General features: G+C 37.7%; 3 protein-coding genes across 5 annotated transcripts in view; 1 reads left to right on the top strand and 2 right to left on the bottom strand.

Annotated features, from left to right (window-relative positions):
• LOC311295885 (uncharacterized protein) overlaps positions 1–5,826 on the bottom strand; it is a 58,071-nt gene extending 52,245 nt beyond the window's left edge. Inside the window, exon 1 of one of the 2 annotated variants that reach the window (XM_084417429.1) lies at positions 5,528–5,826. In XM_084417429.1, the coding sequence (XP_084273555.1) occupies positions 5,528–5,732 (205 nt within the window). In that variant the 5' untranslated portion in view covers positions 5,733–5,826. The remainder of the gene's footprint in view (positions 1–5,527) is intronic. The other variant, XM_084417431.1, reaches the window with a different exon arrangement.
• Positions 5,827–8,191: 2,365 nt separating this feature from the next.
• LOC311295888 (uncharacterized protein) lies at positions 8,192–10,572 on the bottom strand. Its single transcript, XM_084417435.1, has 2 exons — positions 10,318–10,572; positions 8,192–9,999 (listed from the first exon to the last, which is right to left on the bottom strand). The coding sequence occupies exons 1-2, from the start codon at positions 10,445–10,447 to the stop codon at positions 8,486–8,488; spliced, it is 1,644 nt and encodes a 547-aa protein (XP_084273561.1). The 5' UTR covers positions 10,448–10,572; the 3' UTR covers positions 8,192–8,485.
• Positions 10,573–11,155: 583 nt separating this feature from the next.
• Positions 11,156–20,297, top strand: LOC311295889 (uncharacterized protein). Of its 2 annotated transcripts, XM_084417436.1 has the most exons (8): positions 11,156–11,527; positions 12,570–12,644; positions 13,665–13,994; positions 14,085–14,411; positions 15,065–15,193; positions 15,714–16,031; positions 16,325–16,615; positions 17,341–20,297. In XM_084417436.1, exons 1-8 carry the CDS (start codon positions 11,491–11,493, stop codon positions 17,403–17,405), a joined length of 1,572 nt encoding a protein of 523 aa, XP_084273562.1. In that variant the 5' UTR covers positions 11,156–11,490; the 3' UTR covers positions 17,406–20,297. The 2 variants fall into 2 exon arrangements, with proteins under 2 accessions (XP_084273562.1, XP_084273563.1); XM_084417437.1 differs by lacking the exon at positions 12,570–12,644.
• Positions 20,298–21,611: the final 1,314 nt, after the last annotated feature.

Here is a 21,611-nt window from a genome sequence, read left to right as displayed (position 1 = left end):
TCGACTAAGTTACGCTCCCCTGTCTGCCATGTACAGAACCCGGTTTTGTTCATTAAATGGTCTGATCTGCCTTTGCTTTTTGTTTTATTTTATTATTCTTAAAATAAATTTGTAAATTCGTTTATTTCGTTTTTTTTCCCATGTATGACTTTTGGAAGTGCAAATTGATTGCCATATGCAGTTTTAATAAAGTTGAATTAACGCAACCTGTCATTTTTACTCTTCTAAGTGTACACTTGCAGGTGTTTTGTTTCTAATTTACTGTTAGGCCCATTAAATAATAATAAGGATAAACAATATTTAAAAAGTATAGGCTATAATTATCGAACATCTGACTAATTAAAAATTAACCTAAAAACATAACATGCTAAATGGGGGATATTTAGCATAAAAAATGTATTGTCAGAATGTCAGAATGTCTCTCAGTTGTTGAATTTCGTGCAGACGTTGCCACAACGTAAATGTGTTTGCTCAGCCTGATCTCATGAAAGTGCGAACACCAAGAATTGTATTTGTAGTGCTTATGATACGCAGTTTTCGTGTGCATATGATACGCACTTCATGGCGTGTAATAGGCACGCACTCCGCACCCCTAATCCTAACCAAGGGGTTTACAGTGCGTAGCATATGCACGCAAAAAACATTTTTGGTGTATAAATGGCACGAGAAATTAAATTTGTGGTATAGATACGCACTTTCATGAGATCGTGTTTTATAATCTGCTACTGGGCCGGCCCTCTGTCAAATTTTAAAACCCAGTGTGGCCCTTGAGCCAAAAAGTTTGCCCACCCCTGCTATAGTGTAATATTCTGTATCAATATTTTATTTAATGAGAAGAACAATAAGGCTCAATCCCAATTCACCCCTTGCCCCTACCCCTTGGCCCTACCCCTCCGTTTTGCGCGTTCCCGTTAAGGGGTAGGGCTGTCTCGATTTTCTTTTGGTTGGAGGGGTAGGGGTAAGGGGAAGGGCCAGATAGCCCTTGAAACGAAGATTTTTCGGGACCAAGTCATTTTTCATTTATATAGACTTGACCACACTTCAAACGAAGGGGTATGAGAAATGTACCTGCATACACCGGCTACAGAGGCAACATGACTGCCAATAATCATTTTCTTTATGTCACATTCAATCTAGTGTTTACGGTCATGTTCTTCAAAGAAACAGTTGCAAAAAAATCGTTAAAGTTCGTTAACAATATGTCGCGTGTAAAAAGCAAAAGTTTGAAGCGAAGTGGACGCGCGAATGAGGCGAATTCCCGTCCACCGCGCCGTGCTAAACGCCTCATTCGCGCCGCAAGACCTCCAGACGAGCGTAAACGCGTCTTAACATTGAAATCACTCGCGCCAGACGCTCTATTCGCGTTTGTTGTGAACGCAGCATTAGGCGTCGAAGATATTCTCCGTTGTTTTCTGCAAACTTCAGAAGAAAAATGCAAAAAAAATAGCTGTAACTCACACAAGACTACAGCTGACGACGGCATCTTGGAAGTTTGTAATAAACATTGGCGCATCTCCTGTGACGTAGGCGCTAGCGACGATGTATAATGACATGTAACGGTGTAGTAGTGGTGTCCCATTTCTTAGGGGAATATTTTCACCCCTACGCCTTGAAACTCTGTTTCAAGGGGCAAGGGTAAGGGGTAGGCGAAGGGTTAGGGGTAGGCGAAGGGGTATAAAATAGAATTGGGATTGAGCCAAATAGTACCAATAATTTATTGTTGAATGAATTTTTGACAACCTCACTGAATTTATCTTCCTCTCCCTTCGTACTTTAGCGCTTTTTTAATAACAAAAAAATTATTATATTATGTTAATATTTTATATTTTGTAAACTTGTAAGGCTTTGTTTTTAAAATAAGGACATTAGTTATGCTTTAATTGCTCAGTCACTTGCAAAATAGTCAAAACAATATGCATTAAATCGTGATTAAATAGTGATTTTCTTTACATTTTTTGTTTGTTTTTCTTTAAAAAACAAATAAGATATTTTTGCCATATCACCCACCTCTAAGGTGGGGTTACATTAACGTACTCGGTTACCTAACGTAATCTCGGTTCTCTCTAGAAGAGGGAACGAGTATTGTGTAAGTTGCTTACGCTACGGGTAAAGTCATCTTTTCTCGAGATCTGAAGCCAAAAAATTATCCTTAATTTTGTGTTTGTCGTCAACGCAGTGCAGCAGCCAGCAGACTATGGCAGGCTGTATAAGCGTGCTCATTGGCTGACTTGCGGCTGGGCCAGGTTTGGGCCAGTGCGTCCTCGCTTTTCGAGAGAAATCTTGGGCAATGAGCGTTGTCTTTCAACGCAAAAAGGTCTACTTCTGCTTTGCCGAAGAGGCGCCACAGTAACTGGACTGTTTGAGGGTGCAGGGACCATTCTCCAGGGGGAATGTTGTCCCTGGGCAGCCTGTCTGGGCTGACATTCCTGAGGCCCGGAACATGCGAGGCGTTCTGTCCCACACAAGAAGGCGTTCTGTCAGTTTGCAGAGGTTCCTGGTAAAGGTCTGCACCCGCGGGTCGCGACGCAAAACAGTGCGGCGCAGGACAAATTTTGAAAGGTCATTGCGGGAGCGGGCGGGATGATGGAGGTGCACTTGCGGGTACGGGCGGGAGGGATGATACACTGCACTCCCGCAATTTTTTTTTTTTTATTATTACTATTATTATTATTATTATTATTATTATTAATATTATTATTAAAAAGTAGGCCCAGGCTATTTTCAGTTTAACATCTGCACTGAGGCTCAAAGCCCAAATAGTTTTTTAGTCTCAATGTTTTACGAATGTTCATGGCTAGCCTATGTGACCAGAACATTATCTAATATACTGTATAATTATATATATATATATATATATATATATATATATATATATATATATATAGCCTATTGGCCTATTGGAATTTGGGCCGATTAATGTTTATCTTTGTTGCCGTTAGTTACTGAGGCCAAGGCCTATTTAATGTTTTTTTATGGTTGAACATGCAGGCTTACCAATAAATATGTAACCAAGTATTGGTAAGGAATTATGTGAGCACGCATTTTTTTCCCAAGACCTTTTTCCCAAGAGTCAGAAAGTGAACATCCATACTGTCTGCCGTCTTGCGGGCATTTGCGGGCGGGAGCGGGATATAATATTGCAGATACGGGCGGGAGCGGGACTAAAAATGACAAATCTTTGCGGGAGCGGGCGGGAGCGGGCGGGAGCGGGACTGAACACTGCGGGAGCGGGACTGAACATTGTGTCCCGCGCAGGTCTCTAGTTCCTGGATCTGACACCGCCCTGGCGATTCACATAGGACACCACAGACATATTGTCCGAGCGGACTAGAACATGGTGGCCCCGTATGTGAGGGAGGAAGCGCTCCAGCCTGTTCTCGACCGCTATAATCTAAAAACAGTTTATATGAAGGCTTTTCTCCTGGTCTGACCACAGGCCAAAGACCTGCCCTCGAAAAGAGCGCCCCAACCCAAGTTGGAGGCGTCCGTCGAGATAACTTTTCGGTGCGAGACGGCTCCCATTGTCACTCCCCGCTGGTACCAGTCGGCACCTAACCAGGGTCTCAGTGCTGAAACGCAGCTGTGAGCCACTCTGATCTGTATGCAGCCGGACGCCCAGATAGAAAATGTGTGTCGCAGCGGCGAACACACAAAGCAGATAAAGGATACTGTCGCCGGATAGCTCAGCAGGCACGGATGGCTGAAGGCGGCGAAGGCGGCCGGCTTCCTCAGACGCTTCCTAAGCTTGCTGGTCGCTCGATTCAACGGCGGCGGCTTCTCAAGATCCAGCGATGCGGAGAGCTTCACTGAAGAGATGAAAAAGCAGAGTTCAGCTTGTCGAGCCCTTCCTTATATACGCTAAGCCACACACATTCTGACGGGCTGTGACGCGTAGAGGGCGCGACGTCACGCGCAGGGCTCACCGATAGGCTGCAGCAGTTGCCGCAAGTCAGCCAATGAGCACGCTTATACAGCCTGCCATAGTCTGCTGGCTGCCGCACTGCGTTGACAATAAATACAAAATTAAGGATAATTTTTTGGCTTCAGATCTCGAGAAAAGATGACTTTACCCGTAGCGTAAGCAACTTACGCAATACGAGAGTACCTCTCGTAAGAGAACTAGTAGTTCTCTCATAAAGCATGAGTGAAATAAATACAAATTCAAGATACATTATACAAGACATAGGCTAGTATCATACACAATGTCCCATTTATAGATCAGTTAATTTACAAATGAATGCAGGAAAGTCTGTTTTAAGGTCTGTTTCTCTTTCCTATGCTGGCCTCTGTTTTTACCACATAACATTTTTCCCAGCAATAAAACCATCTTATCTGATGGTCTCCTTGGTGACTGAGGCCTTTTCTGCTCTCTTGTCTCTTTTGTGGGGATGTTTTTAATTACTAAAAGTGAGCTTTAAAGCTTATTTGTTAAATGTAGCAAATAGTTATGTATCTGATTGTCTCAGTCGTTACAATAGTTATTAGTTATCAGCGATTTCAGGCCCAAAAAAGGCCCAAACATAAATGATCATATTCATCTTATCTTTCCTAACGATCCGCTAGCTGCCCACCCCATAAGCATGCCGTCAAAAAAACGCATCTCTGTAGGCAGCCTAGGCTCTGAGATCTGCACACAAAAACAGTTGGTATCACCATCATCAAAACCAAAATAAAGAGTGTTCCAACCAATCACCGACACGAGTGGGTGTTGTGAGGTTTTCGCGTGGAGCCGTCATAGGCAGCCGTGCACGAGCGCAAAACCTCACAACACCCACCCCTGTCGGTGATTGGTTGGAACACTATTTATTTTGGTTGAGTGATGGTGAAACCATTTGTTTTTGTGTGCAGATCTCAGAGCCTAGGCTGCCTACAGAGACGCGTTTTTTTTGACGGCCTGCTTATGGGGCGGGCAGCTAGCGGATCGTTAGGAAAGATTAGATGAATGTGATCATTTATGTTTGGGCCTGAAATCGCTGATACCACCTTTAACATTCTTGTTGTGAACGAGCCTAAACACTTATTAAGACCATACAAGTAAAAGTTTGAGTTCAAAGAAAGACTGAAAAAAAAAAATCTTACTTTTAACAGAAATGGTTTGCTTTGTCATTTTGTTGTATTGTGCAGTGCACCATATTGCATTTGCAGTAAGACATTCATTGAATAGTACAAAGATGTTCGCACAAAAAAAATGTGTTATTTATATACTCATGTTGTTTAAAGCATTTATGCATTTATTTAACCTCTTTCACACCTTTCGGGATTTTTCCACACACACGTACACACACACACACACACACACACACACACACACACACACACACACACACACACACAAATCTTTAGTGTTCTGCAGAAGAAGAAATTCATCCAGATTTTTAAAGTTAAGGACGTGTAAATTATATCAGAATTTATACCTGTATGATTGAATGGATATGTTGACTGGCTAACCATTAAAGAACTGCTAAAGTTGTATAACTTTATACTGTTTCACAACATCATTAATGAAGAATCAACAATAAACACCAACCTATCTGTTCTTCAGTCTCTTCAAGCTTCACTCTGAGGGGTTCTTGATCAGGATCACTCCTGTTCTCACTGTAATCTTCAATAAACTCTATTTTTACAGGTTTCTCACTGTAATCTTCAATAAACTCCATTTTTACAGGTTTCTGTTCTTCCTGCTGGTCTGAATGCATCTCTTCACTTGTAAATAGTGATCGTTTAAAAAACATATTGGTGAAGGTTCATCTTTTGTTTTGAATCAGCTGTTGTTCAGAGCGCGTCTCCTCTTCTTCTGTTTCTGGTAGTTTGTGAAACCAATGTGCCGTTCCGCCACCCACTGGTCTGGAGTGTGAAGAGCACACGCAGCTTAATGAGGGGATAATGAAGAGAGAAAACAGATCAAACGCTTTTATTTACTCCTGATTGTCTTTTAATTCCATTAGACCTCATTTTTGGTATAGCTGAAATCTTTCTCTTTCACATGCATTTTAGGAGCTTTATTGGGTGTCCACATTTGTCGCAGGTACTTTTTGTTTGTTTTTAATTTGTTTTAAAAGATTTATATAAATTATTAGGGAAAAAAAATCCAAATTGCCATTCTAAGTATAAAAAAGCACATCAAATACACACATTTCTATCTTAGACTTCAGGTTTTTATTAATATAGGTCTCTAAATCTTTCCAAAACATTCTTAGGCTAAATACAGAGAAATGTTTTTAGACATATTAATTAAACATTTGTACGGAGAAAAGGAATAGTATTTGTCTTTCATTGGCCTGATTTGTGTTAAATACAAAACAGAACATACAACTTAATAAACTAACATAAATTATACAAAAATTAAGTGTGGGCTAAGTTAATTATGGAGTGTGGGCTCCCACCAGAAACATAAATCAGCGCCTATACATATTGATTCAAAGCAGTTTTACATTAATAAAAGGAAAAGTATGAATTTCGGCTGTTGTTCTGAAGTCACCTTCAGTGTTGATGCAAAGTTGGTTGATAGCATAACTGCAATAAAGTAATAGCCTAACAATTACTTGTTTTCATAGGATATATGATGTATTTTTATATTATTTAAGCACCTATAAAACCTTATTAGTTTGATATAATTTTACACATTTTTCTTATACTGAAAATGTTACATTTTGTGCTTGCTTTGTTTTTGGTTATTGTTGCCTAATTACAACAATTAAGGCATTCAGTATCATAAACTGTGGATGTAATGAATATAGAAAAAATAAACATTCTAAAATATTACAATGAAATAAAAAAATGGTTAGTGTAAATTATGCCACAATGGTCAACTCACCATAGACTGTAACATTGAAACTCTTGTACTTGGTCTCTCGGCTGACAATTGTTACCTTATAAAGTCCAGAGTCTGTGGTTCTGGTGTTTGTGATGGTCAGAGATCCGGTTTGATCCAGTTTCAGTCTGTCTCTGAATCTCCCATCAGCACTCTCATAGGTTGAGATGGTTTGTGTGAGTCTGTTGAATTCAGCTATTCTTTTGCTCTCAAACATTCACTGTATCAACAAATATTTCTGTACTTCAGTAACATCAGAGTGACAGAATCTCCCTCCATCACCGACACTGACTTCCCTTCATGTGTCACATCTAGAGACCAAATACATGTTTGTTTGTTTTTTAACTAAAATCATTATGTTGATTATTAATGACCAAAATACAATTTAAATCTGTATTATGCAGGCGGTTTCCTCTAGCGTGAATGCCGAATGATTTCCAGTGCGTAAAATCAAATCTTTAAATTAAGATCTTAAAAGAGATGAATAACAATGAAAATTCAAGAGTTCAGTGTCAGGTGATGTTTCTTCGGTAACAGAAGTGAAACATATATCTGTGGATTAGGCTGCTTTAACTATACAGTGGACCAGTTATTGTTAGACTAAATAAAACGCCTTTGATTGCTCACTGCTTTTAGATGGGATAAATGAAGAGCACAAATTCCTATTCTTGGCCACGTCAGATCACTTTCACTTTCACCCCTTCTACCATTGTCAATAAGGGGCGCTGCTATTGTTACGCATTTGTACACGGTCTCAGTTTCTCCAAGTGGTGCATACTCACTGCAGATCAAATAACTTCCAGCTCCTCCTCTAGAGATAGAGTTGAGGGTAGGGTTAGGGTGTGTATATTTGAAGCTGTAGCCACTTGGGTGCAGCTCATGTATGATGAGCGCAGTGGAGATTAAGAGAAATCAAATTATATCTAGCCTAAATAATCTCCATTGATCACCTGTATTAGCCACATTCGGAATCTACACAGCTCTACAAAAACATAGGATGTTACTGCTGTCTCTGATTTTGGGCGGCAAGTGGATTTCTGTCTTGGCTGTTGAAATAAAAAAATTTTGGTTTCATTTTAGACATCAGCTGTGCAGCAAATGCATTGCCGTTATGCGCATTCATATCACACTTCAATCAGTCGCGTCAACATCTGCTGAAATTTTTTTGTGATATAGCCTATGTGTTCATCTTTATCCTGTGTTCACTGCAGCAGGACTAAGTAGAAAATGTTTAAGGTGAAAGTGTTTAACGTGGTTTAATGTACCAAGACTCGTGCAGAATGTGCCTGTAATTAGACTTTTGATTATGCAGTGGAGAGGTGTTGTTGTTTATTTGCATTATGACTTACAGGCTGGAAGAGTGTGCATAGATACTTTTCAGATATATATCTCACATAGATATCTCATGTATATAATATATAGTTAATTAGGTTATCTATATAGATATTATTTTTAGCAATTTATCCAAGAGGAAACTTTAGAATAATGTCACGGAGTTCATTCATGAAGTTGTGTGAACAACACATCCGTATAGAACCGAGAACATGTGCACTTTGGTCAGAGCGATTAAGGTGTTTACATGCCTGTTTATTGCAACAACAACAACACACAAAAAACACACAGTTTAATGCAATTCTGGTTACTTATGAGCGTAATGGAATAGTTATATCTGCACTAATTTATCTGAATTTTTTTTCTACACTGATTACAGTTAAATGTTTTTTCTCCAGAATGATAACGCTGATGTACTTTAAATGAACATGTGAATCTGAAACTCTTCCCGCACTGATCACATGTGTGCGGCTTCACTCCTGTATGGATTTTCATGTGATCCTTAAGGTGTCCTTTTCGTGTGAAACTCTTCCCGCACTGATCACATGTGTGCGGCTTCTCTCCAGTGTGGATTTTCATGTGATCCTTAAGGACTCCTTTTAGTGTGAAACTCTTCCCACACTGATCACATGTGTGCGGCTTCTCTCCGGTGTGGATTTTCATATGATCCTTAAGGACTCCTTTTAGTGTGAAACTCTTCCCACACTGATCACATGTGTGCGGCTTCTCTCCGGTGTGGATTTTCATATGATCCTTAAGGACTCCTTTTAGTGTGAAACTCTTCCCACACTGATCACATGTGTGCGGCTTCTCTCCAGTGTGGATTTTCATATGATCCTTAAGGACTCCTTTTAGTGTGAAACTCTTCCCACACTGATCACATGTGTGCGGCTTCTCTCCGGTGTGGATTTTCATGTGATACATAAGCTTTGATATAATTGTGAAACTCTTCCCGCATTGTTCACATTTGTGTGGCTTCTCTTCAGTGTGGATTTTCTTGTGTCTGTTTAGGAGATATTTTAGGGCAAAACTTTTCCCGCATTGATCACATGTGTGCGGCTTCTCTCCACTATGAACTTTCATGTGGTCTTGAAGACTTTGCTTATATATGAAACTCTTCCCACATTGATCACATTTATAAGGCCTCTCTCCAGTGTGGATTTTCATGTGAATATTAAGGTTTCCTTTTAGTGTGAAACTCTTCCCACACTGATCACATGTGTGCGGCTTCTCTCCGGTGTGGATTTTCATATGATACATAAGCTTTGATATAATTGTGAAACTCTTCCCGCATTGATCACATTTGTGTGGCTTCTCTCCCATGTGGATTTCAATGTGTCTCTTAAGCTGTTCTTTTTGTGTAAAACTCTTCCCGCATTGATCACATGTGTGCGGCTTCTGTCCAGAGTGGATTTTCATGTGAAACTTAAGGTATCCTTGTGAAAAACTCTTCCCACACAGATCACATGTGTGCGGCTTCTCTCCTGTGTGGATTTTCATGTGATTATTAAGGGTTCCTTTTAATGTGAAACTCTTCCCACACTGATCACATGTGTGCGGCTTCTCTCCGGTGTGGATTTTCATGTGAAACTTAAGGTATCCTTGTGAAAAACTCTTCCCACACTGATCACATGTGTGCGGCTTCTCTTCACCATGAACTGTCATGTGATCTTTAAGACTTTGTTTGTATGGGAAGCTTTGTCCACACTGAGAGCAAGTGAATTTTTTGATGGCTCTTCTCACTACAAGTTTACTTCCGGTCTGTGAGCAGCTCAAAGATTTTTCTTCAGCTTTGACACGATCTTCCTCCTCCGCTTCATCCAGTTCTTCACTCTCCTTAACGTCTACCGTCAGGTCTAGAATGAAAGTTAAAAAGTTTTAAAAAGTGTGATTAGACATGGTAGTAACCTCATGTTGTTTAAAGCATTTATGTATTCTTTTTTAACATCTCAATGTTATATTTAGGAATTTTTCAAACACACAAAAAAGTCTTTAGTGTTCTGCAGAAGAAATTCATCCAGATTTTTTAAGTTAAGAGCGAGTAAATTATATCAGAATTTATACCTGTTTGATGAATGGATATGTTGACTGGCTGACCATTAAAAGACTGGTAAAGTTTTATAACTTTAATGTTTCACAGCATCATTAATGAAGAATCAACAATAAACACCAACCTATCTGTTCTTCAGTCTCTTCAAGCTTCACTCTGAGGGGTTCTTGATCAGGATCACTCCTGTTCTCACTGTAATCTTCAATAAACTCCATTTTTACAGGTTTCTGTTCTTCTTGCTGGTCTGAATGCATCTCTTCACTTGTAAATAGAGAACGTTTAAAAAAATGATTTGTGAAGGTTCAAATACTTTGCAAATCTTTTGTTTTGAATCAGCTGTTGTTCAGAGCTCGTCTCCTCTTCTTCAGTTTTTTTTTATGCCGGTTTGTGAAATCAACTTAAAGAGTGCCGTTCCGCCACCCACTGGTCTGGAGTGTGAAGAGCACAGCTTAACTAGGGGATAATGAAGAGATAAAAGGTGAGAGAGAGAGAGAGAAAATGAGAAAACAGATCAAATGCTTTTATTTACTCCTGGTTGTCTTTTAATTCCATTAGACCTCATTTTTGGTATAACATAAGTCTTTCTCTTTCACATGCATTTTAGAAGCTTTATATTGGGTGTCCACATTTGTCACAGGTATTTTGTTTTGTTTTTAGTTTGTTTCAAAAGTCATTTATAAAAAAAAAAAATGGATGAAACATTTATAGAGGCCTATAGATGATTTGTGTTAAATGCAAAACAGACCATACAACTTAATAAACATACAAATATTTCTGTACATCAGATATCACTTTCACTTTAGCCTCTTCTGCCATAGGCTTGTTTGACTTGAACCAGCGCAGCGACCGATTGGTTTATGTCATCGAAGTAGGCTACCGCGAGAGCGATTCAAAAGCATAAGCAGCCGTCTGCTCTCTGTTCGCTCTCGCGGTAGGCTACTTTGAGTTCATTCACCGATCGGTCTGTGCAGCGCCGGTTCAAGTCGAACAAGCTGTGTCAATAAGTGGCTGGGATATTGTTACACGTTTTTACACGGTCTCAGTTTCTCCAAGTGGTGCATACTCACTGCAGATCAAATAACTTCCAGCTCCTCCTCTAGAGATAGAGTTGAGGGTAGGGTTAGGGTGTGGTTGTAGCCTATATTTGAAGCTGTAGCCACTTGGGTGCAGCTCATGTATGATGAGCGCAGTGGAGATTAAGAGAAACCGAATTATATCTAGCCTAAATAATCTCCATTGATCACCTGTATATTAGCAACATTCAGAATCTACAGAGCTCTACAAAAACATAGAGAGGATGTTACTACTGTCTCTTCCCTTGTTGCTTTTGGGCGGTAAGTGTTTTTTTTGTTTGTTTTTTTTTGGTTTCATTTTAGACATCAGCTGTGCAGCAAATGCATTGCCGTTATGCGCATTCATATCACACTTCAATCAGTCGCGTCAACATCTGCTGATTTATTTTTTGTGTGTGTGATATAGCCTATGTGTTCATCTTTATCCTGTGTTCACTGCAGCAGGACTCAGTAGAAAACGTTGAAAGTGAAAGTGTTTAACGTGGTTTAATGTACCAACCCAAGTGGTTTAATGTAGAATGTGGCTGTATTAAGACTTTTGATTATGCAGTGGAGAGGTGTTGTTGTTTATTTGCATTATGACTTACAGTACATGCTGGAAGAGTGTGTATAGATAATTTTGAGATATATTTGACTTTCTGCGGACTGACTTAAGTACATCATACTGTAGATATAATATGTAGCCTATATCATATATAATTATATACAATTTTCTTTTCGTTTGCACTGTTCTTACAGCAAAACACAGCAAGGCCACATGTTTAATTCTTAAAGTGAACTTTTTGCCTGTATGGTGGTCCATTGTTCCAACAGATCCATTGGTTTGCACTTCAGCCTTAAACTTGAAAACGTGACGTGTGTTGTACCTCAAGCCTGTTTTATCCACCTCTTTCATGTAACTTCCGTTAAACTGTAAACAAACAGTTCATCCATCTATTAATGAAATAATACGCTTTAAAAAAAACTGGGTACAAAGAGATGACATTATTCTACCCTTCAACCATCGAACATTAAAAGAAAATTTAAAACTAGAATTTCAAAATATAAACTTGCAATTGTGGAAATTATATCAGAATTATATAGTTTTTCTCGATGGCTAACACACTATAACTAATTCATTTGGCACAATTTCCCAAACCATTTTTATTTATTTTTCTCAAAATTCTCAAAACAAAGACATGTTTCTCAAAACGAAACACATTTCACTATTCTGTGCCCAGTAAACTGTAGCATGTACACCCTCAAAATCGTGATTGTCAAATTTATTTGTAGCAAGTGTGTTGTGTGTTCTGTATTTTTGCAGAACTGAGAGATGACTGCCTAGAGAAAGGTACAGAAAGTCTTTTGTCAGAAGACCAGGAAACTCCTATTACTGAAGGTGCAGAGGATGGCACATTTATTTATTTATTTTGTGATTTACAGTATTCTGTTGCATACACCATTCTTTGGTTTGTGAACTTTTCTTCTCTTGTAAGATCAAGTACTTCCATCTACTGTAAGATCACATTACTGAAGTGAAATGAAAATATTTTTTATAAAGCTCATTGTTCCATTTAACGCTGTCTGCAATCTTTCATTTCTGTTGTAGGCCTATACTGTAATTGACACTGAGCTGCCAAATTATTCTTGAATCCCAATAAGAGGTATTTTTGTTACAGTGGTATGAATTGATCTCACTAGTGTTCATTGGGCAGGAAGTAGTCTGTGTATTTGCAGGTTTTGTGTCACCTGAGGCCAAAGCTTGATTTTGACAGAAGTAAATAAGTTTTTGACTGAAATATTTGATTTTGACTTGGAAGTTTGAGGTTTGTACAAGCCGGTGTGTATATTTACGAAATTGTCTATATAGTTGTGAGAAAATGGTGATCTGATTCATGAATTGTGTGTTAGCAATCGAGAAAAACTTACGACAAACTTGCAATTCTGACTTTTTTACTCATAACTAAGTTAAAATAAAACAAAATTATTACATTTTTTTTTTATTCTGTGGCCCAAACAAGCTTTCAGAGATTTCCTAAACTACATTACTGTTTAAGTTAACATGCTTTTTTTTTTTTTCTCCAGACAGTTGATGAGAGAAGTGAAATAAGAGATTTGCAAATAATTTACACAATGTTTACATCTGTGCTGTTAATGAAAACAGTACAGTCATGTCAAAGTTTACAGTAATCTTCAGCTAACGTGAAGTAACTGTTTTGGACCACAATTTCTGCCACATTGAAGAACTCATGGTTACATTAATTAAAACTATTTAATTTTCAAATTTTTTCATTTACATTCTGAACAGTAATGCTGTATCTGTCTCAGACAGTGTTCGTTTGAATCGTTTGAAACTGAGGTTACTATAGTGTGTCTTCAGATTAGGCTATATCTATAACTGATCATTTATGTTCTGCAGGAGTGGTTGGTGCAGAAACAGATGAGACAATGATGGTGATGGAGGGAGATTCTGTTACTCTACACACAAATCTTACTGAAGTACTGAACGATGATACCATACTGTGGCTGTTTGGACCTAAACAATCCGTCATATCTCAAATAACGAGAAAGGGCGACTTGAACTCAATTTATTTCACAGACAATGTGAGATTCAGAGGCAGATTACAGGTGGATCAAAACACTGGATCTCTCACCATCAGAAACACCAGAATCAGACATTCAGGACAATATAAACTCTCCATCTCTAGAGAAAAGACTACCATAAAGATATTTAATGTTACTGTTTTTGGTGAGTATCTCGTGAGTATCTTTTCTATGTAATGCAACACTGCAAACGGTAAAAGCAGTATTATAATATTCCAGCTCTGATTTTTCCCAGATGTGGTTGGTGAAACTGATGGAGTGAAGTCAGTGTCAGTGAAGGAGGGAGAGTCTGTCACTCTAAACACTGATGTTTCTGAAGTACAGAGAGAGGATCTGATCGTGTGGAGGTTTGGAGATGAAGGCATTCTCCTGGCTAAAATTGATGTAGAAACTAACAAGACCTCACTAAACAATGCTGATGAGAGATTCAGAGACAGACTGAAGCTGGATCCACAAACTAGATCTCTGACCATCACAAACACCAGAACCACAGACTCTGGACTTTATGAACTACAGATCATAGGCCGTGAGAGCTCTCAGCGATTCCTTCTTTCTGTCACTGGTGAGTCTATAAAACAAGTCTTTCAAAGTATTCACAGACTTTAGTTTGGTCAGCACTTAGATACTTGGACCAATTAGGATTTGTTGGTGTTTTCGTAGTTGAAATAAAGCTGAAATAAAATAAATTGTATATTTGTATATATAATGGAAAATAAATAGAAAAAAACAAAATTGGTGTACAAACAATATTCATTTCACTCAGTAAATTTCACAAACTTACAAAATATGGCAAGTATCACATCTAATCATACATGAAATTTGGAAAAACTTAAAGAGTACTCCATTAATCTTTGTTTTATTTACAACTTTTACAATAGTGTATATGAAATAAGTTTAAGATTAAGTCTTAAAATGACTAATCTTAAATTAAAATAATTCATAGCTACTGTACATATACAAAAACTAATAAAACTTACAAAAGCGCATAACAAAATTACTTATAATTAATAATAATAATAAAAATTATTAGCAAATATAAAAACAAAAGCGAATTCAAAATATTTAAAAAATACTACTATTTATATTAGTGAATACTACAAATACTAAAAATCGCATAGGTCCATTTCACTGTAGTGACCAAAGGACCTCATTTAAGCCTATTTATGAACTTTTTATGAAAAGTGTTTTTAGATCACATTCACTGTCTGTCTTTAGCTGTTCCGGATCCGGGTCTGTCTCCAGGTGCTATAGCAGGGATTGTGGTTGTTGCTGCTCTGCTTGTGGCTGCAGTTTTATCCTCTGTTGTGATTTACTATCGCCGCAAGATCTCTGAGCTAGAAGTGGGTGAGTAGTACAGCTGATGCAGCAAAATAAAAAGAGTGTATGATTTTTGCATATGTGTGTTTTCAGTTGGTTCTAAATTTGTTAGTACATTTTATCGGTAAATCAAAATTTCTGCATGAAAATCTTCACACTTTTTGAATTTATGCACAAATATTTGTTTTATCGTACCATCCTGATTCTGAGTGAATAAATTAATTTGCAATACAAATAATGACAGATTTCCCACAGTGACTCACAACGTGTAATTATATAATTTCATGAATAATTTCATAACATTACTTCTGTAATTGCAATTTTTGTATAAATGCATGCATATTTGATTTCCAAACATTTTTTAAGGCTTTTAAAAAGAATAATTTTATGATTCTCAACAAAAAACATACCCACTTCTTTGATTTAAATAAAATCCCACAAATGTATCTTAATTATGTATCTATTAATATGCATGTATACACATGCATGTATACAGTATAAATGCATCTTTTGTCACAAAGTGAAAATGCATAATCTCTTTTTATAGTGAAGAAAGTGCCAGTGAAAGACGGAGAATCTGCCGATCTAAAGACTGAAACTGTCCTACAGAAGGATGATAAGATAAAGTGGTGGTATCAACATGACAATGATCTCATTGCTGAAATCAAGTATATTGACCAGGAAGTGACCAAAGAGACATATGATGGTTTGGAAAAAAGATTCAGAAGCAAACTGAAGCTAGATGATAAGACTGGATCTCTCACCATCAATAACACCATGCCTATTCACTCTGGACTCTATATACTAGAAATCAGTAGCAAAACCAGAAGAACCATCAAGAAGAGATTTATTCTTACTGTCGAAAGTGAGTAGATCAATGATCCTGCACTGTGTGCATATATTAGATGCTCTCAATATAAGACAAAGTGCAGTGAAATTTGAATTACTTTTAGATTTTTTTTTATTAGGCTGACTAAACATTAGTTGACTATGTGCCTTTGTCTAATTAAGTTATCTAACAAACCAAAATGAAAATAAATCTGCAACATGCAAACTTGGTTAAAATAAAAAAATCTAAATGTAAGTCATATTGAAAATGCAAACTTAAATAAGTCACATTTTTCTCTGTTGTATTTCTGTGTGCTGTTTGACATGAAGTGAGGACAGTGCCAGTGAAGGAGGGACAAGAATATGTCAAACTGGAAATTAAAACCGAGAAACAGCCAGATGATCTGATACTGTGGACGTTTGGAGCTGAAAACCGTCTCGTTGTTAAAGCTGATTCAGCGACTTCTATTGGTAAGGAATTCAAAGACAGACTGGAGCTGGACCATCAGACTGGATCTCTGACCATCACAAACATCAAAAACACAGACTCTGGACATTTTAAACTACAGATCATCAACAGCGAACAGACCACATTCAAGAGATTCAATGTGACTGTCACTGGTGAGTAGAATTCTAACAACTATATATTTATTTACACAATACACTGTTAAAAAAAAGGTCCTTTATTGGCTCTAATGATGCAGAACTTTTAACATACATGGATTCTTTCCATTGGACAAAAGGTTCTGTATAGGGTAAAAAAGGTTCCATGAAATGTCACATTACAGCATTATAAGTTAATCCCAACAGGAACAGTTCATGATCAGTGACCAAGTTTGCCAGTCAATAAGAAGACAAAACACCATAGAAGTATTATAATTAAATTGTCCTTAAGTCTTAAAATGCTTTTTGTGAGGAACAGAATCTTCCCTTCTAAATCTCCTCCATCAACAACATCTTCTGATGCGAAGTAGAAAATTAAAGTCCCAATATTTTTTGTAAATAATTGACTAAGATTTCATATTTTGAATATGAGTCAGAATAATTATGAGCTCTTATTGTGTAGATGTAACATCATACAAACTCATTAAAAAAAAAAGTTGATTTAACATGGGTGTCTTCAAATTTTGAGTTCATTGAAACTAAAAATTTGAGTTAACACATCAAAAAGTTTAGTTTCAACAATAGAAACTTTGCTGTGTTATCTGAACAACATTAATTTTCTTTAGTCATTATGACAGGAAAACCAGGTGTGATAACAAAAATACATTTTTACAGTATAAAGACTTGCACAATTGTTTCTTTCTCTCTTTAGTTTCTGTAATTCTCTCTGTATTTTCATTCAGGTCCCACGGGAGAACATCTGAATGATTCAATGACTGCAGAGAAGCCGCTGTTGGACAAAGTGTAAGAAATCAATGAGTGATAAGCCACACCCACCAATGTCAATCACTGTGACATCATCAGCATTTGAGCTCAACAACATTTTTCAGATTTTACGAAAGGGAAAAATGTGTGTTGTTGAGCTGGTAAACTCACCAACATGTAAAACATTTTTAGATGACCAGGGAAACGTGTATGAAACTCTTTCATAATTAAATAGTTCTACCAGAAAGTCTCGAGGAGGCAAAATAACATAGCAAAGCATACATTTATTAGGAGCCCAGCAAGCAAATATTGAGTAATAAAGTTGTTTTGCGTAGGCCCCGTGCGTAGCTCGCAATCCGAGGGTAACGGAATCTGCATTTTCTGCCTGAAGACAAAGGCAGGGGCACAGCCGACCCCCTGGGAGGTATGGGCTGGGACCATCTTGGTAGTGGTGGGAAGGATGGAGGTGAATGTTGGATAGGGTGCCCAAACGTCCTGTTTTCCCAGGACATGTCCTGTTTTCACGTCCTGTCCTGGCTGTTTTTTATAAAGTGATGAAAATGTTTTCATTATTTTTCATTGGGCCATTAAGCGTGTAACGTTACTTAAAATACACGCTTGCCTTTGCACACAAAACATTTGAAACCTGCTTTGGCTTCGCCCCGTCTTGTTATAATCAGCGCGTTCCTCAATCCGCAGCGGCAAGCAGAGAGCACGTCAGAATACAGATTTGAGTGTGTGTGTGTGTGTGTGTTCATCTCAGCCTCATTGGTCTGTCACTGCTCGTCAATGTCAGAATATTTGAAATGACCAATCAAATCAAAGTAGGCGGACTTAAACGTTCACAGAATTTTAACAGCGTGACTCGACAGTGCTTTAGTTTACGGTCAAGTGCGAGATAAGATGTAAGTAGCTAACAGCGTAAAAAAAAAAAAGCCCAAACGTAAATTCACAGATGATTTACAGAGAAAATTCCAGTGTTTTCGTTTCGGTCAGGATCCGTGTAAAGCAGAATGCATGAACTGCAAAGCTGGCACGTACGTGTCAGTATCAAATAAAGGTGCTAGCGACCTAGAAGCACACATAAAGAAAGTATAGGCTACAAGAGAAAATCAGGAGGATTGAAATTGTTTTGTTTTTTACTGAAATAGTGTAGTAGATTTTTTATTTTAGTAGTAGATTTTTAACCTATGGCCATAAAAGAAATAGTGTCATGTAAAAGATGTTAAAAGCTAAACTTTTTTTTTATAGTATTCCATTGTTGCGGGCCAAACATTGAATGGAAAGGATGTATTACTTTATTTATTAAAGTTGCAAGGTTGCGAATGCATTTGTCAAGTATTTTTTGATGCATTCACCCCCAAACACGCCCCCACCCCTTAACCACGATTGCCAAACCACGCCCCCGCCCATCAACCACGCCCCCGTCCTCTTTTCTGAAGACTAAAATATGGTCACCCTAATGTTGGAGTCAGTATCTGCAAACTCAGACATGAGTAAGTACCGATCTTTTATACTGTGAGTATTAGATCACGATTGGTTAGATGAGAAGGTAATAAGTGACGTAACAATTGAGTCTTCCTGGCAGAATATACGCTAAAGTAATAAAGTAACTGGGTTACATAACTGGGTTCGGTTCCCAGGGAAAGCAAGAACTGATAAGGCTGTAAATGTGTACCTTGAAATGCAATGTAAGTCGCTTTGGATAAAAGCGTCTGCCAAATGCATAAATGTAAATGTAAAGCTTTCATTTCTCAAAATAAAGACACGTTTCGCAAAACGTTTAACACATTTCACACACGTTCCAATTTTTTTCTATGTTTTCTGCAAAACTCTACACAAAAATGTCCTTATTTTGCACAGGTTTAACCGTGTTCTCATTCAGGAAACGCAAACACATAATATAATTACCTCAAGTGTCACAATGTGAACTCAGATAACACACATGTATCCTGCATGGACTCATTCCTCTTCCTTTCAGAGATCAGGCTGTCCAAAACAGCACGTACAGCACCATTGTTTTATCCACTTTTGTAACTGGTAATTGTTACAGTACTGTTTTGCATCTTTTTTGTCAGGGTTCCAAAATATTCTAAAATATTTACAAACTTTCATTTAGTCTTTGTTTTTGACATTTTGAGTGTATTGTCTGAGGGCAAAGTTTGAATTGGGATTCAAAAGTGAGCCGTTTCTTTCCTGTTGGGTGCGAGTTTTTAAAATTGTGTTTGAAGATTAGAGAAAATGTTGAGTTGTTCCCAGAATTGTTTCTAAGCAATTGAGAAAAACTGTATTAACTTGTCAATATTTCTCAAGAGAAATGGAGTGAGCTCTTTCAAACAATCAGACTAAGATCTAAATTATAAGGAAAGATCTTGGAGATTCTCTTGGGGCCATGAAGTTTTCATAAGGTGACAAAAACACATACTGTGCACACACATATACCACATCCTGTAATGATGACATAAAGTATGTTGCATTATGTGTGTGGGTGAACACGGTTTCTGGCAGACAAGAGCATTGTTGTGTATATCTACTAAATATTAAGACAGTTAGGAATGAAAAGTCTAGAAAGATAGAAATCTGATAGAATGTGAAATAAAAAAATGTGTATTGCTAAATGCCCTTAATGCAAGCAAGAAATGTGTTGACGCATGGCAAATAAAGCAATTGACACAAGTAATGTAACATTTAACACAAGGAGGAAATACGTTAACGCAAGTAGAAGTGACGTGCACAAATGAAGTTAATGTGCAATTATAAAAATGGGGGGAGAGAGAGAGAGAGAGAGAGAGAGAGAGAGAGAGAGAGAGAGCAGCTGTACAAGCAGCAGCAAGCGGAAGCCAGCTACAAAACCAAAACATCAGAAGATCAAACAAGGCATCTGACATTCTTAGCAGGGTTCCCACGGGTCCTTGAAATCCTTGAAAGTTTGTGAATCTGAAAATAATAATAATAATAATAATAATAATTCAAGGCCCTGGAAAGTTTTGGAAAATAAACACACACAGATACAGGTCCTTGAAAGTGCTTGAATTTATTTTGAGCAAGAAGTTTTCTGGGAAAAATTCCATATTATTCCCTCCGGTCGGATGAAAGTGTTATTTCGCCAACACTTCGTGGCCTATGAATACTAGCTTGTTTGATTTACGTTAGTTACGCGCATTTACGTGTTACGTAAAGTGTTTTCCGCGTGAGGAACTTTGTGCTGTACGTTGCCATGACGTTCACGCACACAACTACTACGATGGAACCTCAACATTTGTTGTTGAACACAACATGTGTCCCACTTTGAATTTGAGGGTATTGGACCTGGAAAGTCCTTGAAAGGTTCTTAAATTTGAAGTTAACTAAGGTGTGGGAGCCCTGTCTCAGAGAATCACAAAACCAGTCACAAGTCGCACGGGTATATTTGTGGCAATAGCCAACAATACATTGTATGGGTAAAAATTATTGATTTTTCTTTTATGCCAAAAATCATTAGGATATTAAGTAAAGATCATGTTCCATGAAGACATTTTGTAAATTTCCTACCGTAAATATATAAAACATTTATTTTTGTCAGTGAATGCAGCACAATTGCGAACATAAATGGACAACTTTCTTTTAAATGGGCAATTTTCTCAATATTAAAATAATTTGCACCCTCAGATTCCAGTTATATGTTATATCTCGGCCAAATATTGTCCTATCCTATCCATACATCAATGGAAACCTTATTTATTCAGCTTTCAGATGATGTATAAATCTCAATTTCAAAAAAATGGCCCATGGTTTTGTGGTACAGGGTCACATATACTGAACAGAGACTGGGTACGCCTTAAACTGTATGTGTATTCTGGCCCATGGAACTTTCAGCTTAGCCGGCATAGAGTGGTGTATGTATACTGTAGCGTTGTTGTCCCAGTCTGTTTATTGTTGTAGTGTAAGAACACATTTGTGCACTCTAAAAAATCTTGGGTTATTTTTCTACCCAAATCCTGGGTTGAGCCTTTTGGGAACATTTTTTGGGATATTTTTTCAGTGTTTCGGTTGTTTTTGTGTTACCCAGCTCCTGAGTCTGACATAACAACCCAATGTTTGGGTAGTTTTTGTGGTATACCCAGTTCCTGAGGCAGACGTAACAAACCAGGGATTGAGTTATTTATCGCATGCTTTTTGTGACCTCTTCTGGAGAGAGGAGTGCATTCCGTCAAATTGGTTTGGTCTTTGGTAAAATACAGGTTTGTGTACATTTTATATTATTTATTAA

Source organism: Rutilus rutilus (genome assembly GCF_951802725.1).
Source record: "Rutilus rutilus genome assembly, chromosome: 8".
NCBI classification, from domain to species: domain Eukaryota; kingdom Metazoa; phylum Chordata; class Actinopteri; order Cypriniformes; family Leuciscidae; genus Rutilus; species Rutilus rutilus.
Note: the sequence above shows the minus strand (reverse complement) of the source record. Positions and strands in the feature narration are given on the sequence as shown.

Excerpts from the sequence above, each read along its gene's own strand:
- LOC311295888 (XM_084417435.1), bottom strand. The coding sequence starts at position 10,447 with ATGCATTCAGACCAGCAAGAAGAACAGAAACCTGTAAAAATGGAGTTT. Across the intron at positions 10,000-10,317 it reads AGAGACTGAAGAACAGATAG|ACCTGACGGTAGACGTTAAG; the intron begins GTTGGTGTTTAT and ends CTTTCATTCTAG.
- LOC311295889 (XM_084417436.1), top strand. The coding sequence starts at position 11,491 with ATGTTACTACTGTCTCTTCCCTTGTTGCTTTTGGGCG. Across the intron at positions 15,194-15,713 it reads GATCTCTGAGCTAGAAGTGG|TGAAGAAAGTGCCAGTGAAA; the intron begins GTGAGTAGTACA and ends CTCTTTTTATAG. Across the intron at positions 16,616-17,340 it reads ATTCAATGTGACTGTCACTG|GTCCCACGGGAGAACATCTG; the intron begins GTGAGTAGAATT and ends ATTTTCATTCAG.